This window comes from Aquarana catesbeiana, linkage group LG01 (assembly GCF_042186555.1).
Source record: "Aquarana catesbeiana isolate 2022-GZ linkage group LG01, ASM4218655v1, whole genome shotgun sequence".
NCBI lineage: Eukaryota > Metazoa > Chordata > Amphibia > Anura > Ranidae > Aquarana > Aquarana catesbeiana.
The window spans coordinates 339,020,348-339,025,746 of NC_133324.1; the positions used below are offsets into that span (position 1 = coordinate 339,020,348).

Genomic DNA, 5,399 nt, shown 5'->3' on the forward strand with positions numbered 1-5,399 from the left:
GAGAAGGGTACAAAAGAATTTCCAAGGCATTAGATATACCATGGAACACAGTGAAGACAGTCATCATCAAGTGGAGAAAATATGGCACAACAGTGACGTTACCAAGAAATGGACTTCCCTCCAAAATTCATGAACAGACAAGAAGAAAACTGGTCATGAAAGCTGCCAAGAGGCCTACAGCAATATTAAAGGAGCTGCAGGAATATCTGGCAAGTACTGGCTGTGTGGTACATGTGACAACAATCTCCCGTATTCTTCATATGTCTGGACTATGGGGTAGTGGCAAGATGGAAGCCTTTTCTTATGAAAAAAACATCCAAGCTTGGCTAAATTTTGTAAAAACACATCTGAAGTCTACCAAAAGCATGTAGGAAAATATGCCATGGTCTAGGTTGAACTTTTTGGCCATAATTCCAAAAGATTTGTTTGGCGCAAAAATAACACTGCACATCACCAAAAGAACACCATACCCACCGTGAAGCATGGTGGTGGCAGCATCATGCTTTGAGGCTGTTTTTCTTCAGCTGGAACAGGGGCCTTAGTCAAGGTAGAGGGAATTATGAACAGTTCCAAATACCAGTCAATATTGGGACAAAACATTCAGGCGTCTGCTAGAAAGCTTAACATGAAGAACTTCATCTTTCAGCAAGACAACGACCCAAAGCATACATCCAAATCAACAAAGTTATTGCTTCACCAGAAGAAGATTTGTTTTGGAATGGCCCAGCCAGAGCCCAGACCTGAATCCGATTCAAAATCTATGGGGTGATCTGAAGAAGGCTGTGCACAGGAGATGCCCTCGCAATCTGACAGATTTGGAGTATTTTTGCAAAGAAGAGTGGCAAATATTGCCAAGTCAAGATGTGCCATGCTGATAGACTCATACCCAAAAAGACTAATTGCTGTAATAAAATCAAAAGGTGCTTCAATATTCAGTATTAGTTTAAGGGTGTGCACACTTATGCAACCATATTATGTTATATTTAATTCCCTCCGCCTAAAAGATTTCAGTTTGTTGTTCAACTGGGTTGTACAGTTTATAGGTCACATTAAGGTGGAAAAAGTTCTGAAATGATTTATTTTTGTCTCTTTTTTTTTACATTACAGAAACCTGACATTTTAACAGGTGTGTGTAGACTTTTTATATCCACAGCATATACTCAATGGGCCTCATATTTTAGTACCATATAACCATTGATCTAAATAAATTGTGCCTCAAAAAATTACAGTTGGGATATGAAAGTTTGAATCTGGTGGTTACGGGAGGAATCACAGTTATTAGAACTTTTATTTGGACACACAATGATAATGTCCTGTAGCAATATAACTGATTGCAGCATTGTGAACTACAGACCGGTAGTCACTTTTGGCTGATCCAGAGCAGTAGAATAATATAAAGATTTTTCAGCACGCTAATATTTTGCAAACCGTATTTTCGGTATTCAAATACTGAACCTGAAGCCACTGGAGCAACTGATTGTGTAAGATAATGGTCATTTCATAGATGACTAGATTTGTTTATAAGACCCAGTTTACAAGCTCTGCTTTCTTGGCAGTGTGTTGGTGCACATACTGAGATTCAGTGATTCCTAGGCAAACAATGGATTTACCTACTGAACCAGTCAACATGGTTACAACTACAGTAAATCCCCTACTTACAAACAAGTTCCATTCCAGGAGCTTGTTTCTTAAGTTCAATTTGTTCGTAAGTCCAGCAAAGATCAGCGATCGCAGGCAAAGGCACCGGGCACTTACCAGTGTGTTCTGGCGGGGGGGGGGAGCCCCGCAGTCAGAATACAAAGGCACAGCATGGGAGATCGCCACACCAACGTTGCTTGTGTTGGCACAGGGATCTGTTTTTTTTTTTTTCGTTCAGCCCACTCTGTTGAATGATAAAAAACTGAGTATGTACCCAGCTTTACAGGATTGGACATGCGAACACTTTTTCGTATCTTTGAACGTTTGCAAGTTGAATGTTCGTATGTAGGGGACTTACTTTATTGCATGTGATTGTTGTAGGAGACCATATGTGTTAATAAAAAATAAAATTGTCCTTTTTATATTACAGGACTTCCCATTTAGTATATACTATAGTATGGTCCCTGTGTTCTTTTGTACTTGCAATAGGTGCTGTATCATTGTACATGAAGATTTGTGTGTAATACATGGCAGTTGTGTGTATCATGTGTCCCATTTCCATTTTACGCTTATGTGTATATAGTCTAACAGAGAAAGGGGTAGTTTTTTATATAGTTCTTTTTGATGATTTTTCTTACTTTCTCATTCCTTAGCGTATACACATAAGGGTTAAGCAATGGTACAATGACAGTAGTTAAAATTGCAACCATTTTATCATAGTCCCTGAATTGGCCCTGAGTTGGTTTTATATATGTAAAAATACAGCTGCCATAGGCTAAAGATACTACCAATGCATGGGAAGAACATGTAGAGAATGTTTTTTTCCTTCCCTCTATAGATGGAATATTTAAAATGGTCTTCACTATATATACATAGGAGATCAGAGTGACTAGTAGAGAACTAATTAGTGTAATGGATGAAGCGACAATTTCCTGCAGCTGAATAGAGCTTGTGTTGATGCAAGAATTCATTAACAAGGGGATGACATCACAGAAGAAATGGTTCACAAGATTGGAACAAAAGGGAAGTCTCATTATCCTGATGGATGGAATAAGTACAACCAAAAAAGCCAAAATAAATACGCTTGCAATGAGCTTAATGCACAGTTTTTGATGCATGATGGCTGGGTAATGTAAAGGGTGGCAAATGGCAACAAAACGGTCAAATGACATAATGGCCAAGAGAAAGAAAGTTGATACCCCTAAAAAGAAAAAAGTATAAGACTGTGCAAAGCAAGCCAGCAGTGAGATGGTCTTTCCACCAGGCAGAAAACCTTGAAGCATTTTAGGGACTGTGGTATTGATAAAACAAATATCCAAAATGGACAAATTACATAGAAATAAATACATGGGGCTGTGAAGTTGCTGATCCGAGAAGACTAGAGTCAGGATTAGAAGGTTGCCAGCCATGGAGAAAAGGTATAATACTAGGATTAGGAAGAAGAAGAAGGGGATGGCAAAATGTGGCATGAAAGAAAAACCCAATAAAACAAACTCAGATTCCAGTGTCACATTTCTCCCAATCAGGATGAAATAGATATCGTTCCTACCACAGTCACCTACAATGGACAACATCATCATTACAGGGCAAGGGTTTTATAAAGTTGATGATGATGGATGGAGGGATTAGTTAGAGATTGTAATCTACTGTGCCTGCGGTGATTATCTTATTTTTATACGCTACATGTATTTTCTCCTCTCTTGTGGATTTTTTATTTCTAAAGTTTTTAAGGCCATTTCTATTACCATCTTTGTACTTCAGACTTTATAGCTTTAGAGTTTGGAAAGTCTGTAGAGATTAATTAAGCATTTATTCACAAAAGATCTGTTATTGTCACTAGAGGATTTACTTACAACTTAACGTTACCAATAAATTTTTAATTGTAAAAAGTAAAGTTGTGATATTTACTCACCTGAAAAGTTCTGGATTGGTTTATAGAAGCCAAGCAAGGGTTTTAGCAATGTGCATCCAAAGGCTTATATTCTATTGTGTTGTGATGTTAAAGGGTTCATTCACCTTTAATGACCTTGGCCCAGTAACACGATTGTAGTTACTAATCAAAGCGATCGCACATCGCATTTTACAGACAGCTTTCTGTTTCCTCTCACACACCAATTTACTATGAGAAGTAACAGAGTCACCAGACCCCTTCACCATGTGTCTGCACAAACACACCTCCAATGCCACCACCATGCCTGCATCCTGCTGTCATCACCGTCCATGCACACCCCCAAACCCCTGCTTTCACCAATATGCCTGTTCCTGCACACTGCCCAACTCCCACTGTCGCCACCATACCTGGACAACCTGTCTCCCCCTCCTCTTGGATTCAACATTACGCTTGCACCTTCTCTCACCACTGTCAGCACCCCACCACAACGTCTGACCCCCATCCCTCCTTCTACGCTCTAACCACACACAATCTCATCTGTATCTGTACACACCCCATCCTAATCCCCCAGATTCAACATCAAACAAGCAAACTCTTCAAACCACAATGCCTGCCCCACCCCTCTTTAATCAATGTGCTTGCATGACCCACTGCCATCACCACACCTCCCTCCCCACTCAACGCACCTGACCACCATCATTCTTCCCTTTTTTGCTCTCACGACCACACCAGCTTGCTGACCCCCCCCCGCTTGCTCCTTAATCCCAGAAGCTCACCCCCTACCTCATTATTATATCTGACACCTATCCCCATCTCACTCTTACCACTGCACCTGCCATCACCTAAACCCTCTACTCTCTCCACTACAGCTGCTACCATCTTAACATCATCTGCTCTCACCAACACACTTTCCAACATCCTTTCTCTTTTTGCTATATAGGGATGTAGACATTTAACCTACAGGTCTTATGCCTCATTTAAAGTCCCAAAACTTTCTTTCTCAATAGGTTGGGGATGGAAGCATGCATGCATGGAGAGCAAACCCTGACACAGACACTTATGTGTCACAATTTCCCTTTTCTTTTCCCTTGCAATTAATTGGGCTATGTTATAGGGTGTTCATCAGGCATACAATATTTCATACATCAATACACGTTTTCCATATTCTTTACACCTCAGTGCCATCTGATGGATTATCTTTGTGGGTGCCGTGGTTCACTGTGGTTTTCTCTATCCCGGGAGCTGTGGTGCACACCAGGGGTCCCCTCCCTGCCGTATGGCTTTTTTTTTTGGGGGGGTCGGGGCAGACTTTCCGCTGTGCATCGACACCACACTGATTTGTTGACCCCATGGTGCCAGTACTGTTTGCAATTACACCTGCGTTTATATGAGGGAGCTATTTGCAGCGTTACCGCCTTCCCTCTAATTACTTGCATGTGTGGTGTTGGTGGTTAAAGCGGAGCTCCACCCAAAAGTGGAACTTCCGCTCATTTGTCTCCTCTCCCCCTCCGGTGGGCACCTTTCGGGGGGGGGAGGGTGGAAGAATACCCGTCTTTCACAGGCATCCTGGCCCCACTTCCGGGAGTCTGTGCCGCAGCCCATGAGGTCACCACGGGGCTCCCTCCTCCTCCCCCTGTCGCCGGGCCAGTAGGAGAGAGGAACGGGGCCTTGTGCATACGCAGTAGGGTTCCCAGCGTGAAGCCGTAAGGCTACACTGCCGTGTTCCTTTACCCGCAATGGCGGCGGCAGCACCCGACAGCTGATGGAAACATCAGTTGTGGTACTGACATCGCTGGACTCCAGGACAGGTAAGTGTCCTGTTATTAAAAGTGAGCAGCTGCAGTATGTGTAGCTGCTGGCTTTTAATTTT

General features: G+C 42.1%; 1 protein-coding gene across 1 annotated transcript; it reads right to left on the reverse strand.

Moving 5' to 3' along the window:
- Positions 1-2,222: 2,222 nt before the first annotated feature.
- On the reverse strand, positions 2,223-3,215 carry LOC141116412 (olfactory receptor 6M1-like). The gene has a single exon (XM_073608711.1). The coding sequence runs from the start codon at positions 3,213-3,215 to the stop codon at positions 2,223-2,225; it is 993 nt and encodes a 330-aa protein (XP_073464812.1).
- Positions 3,216-5,399: the final 2,184 nt, after the last annotated feature.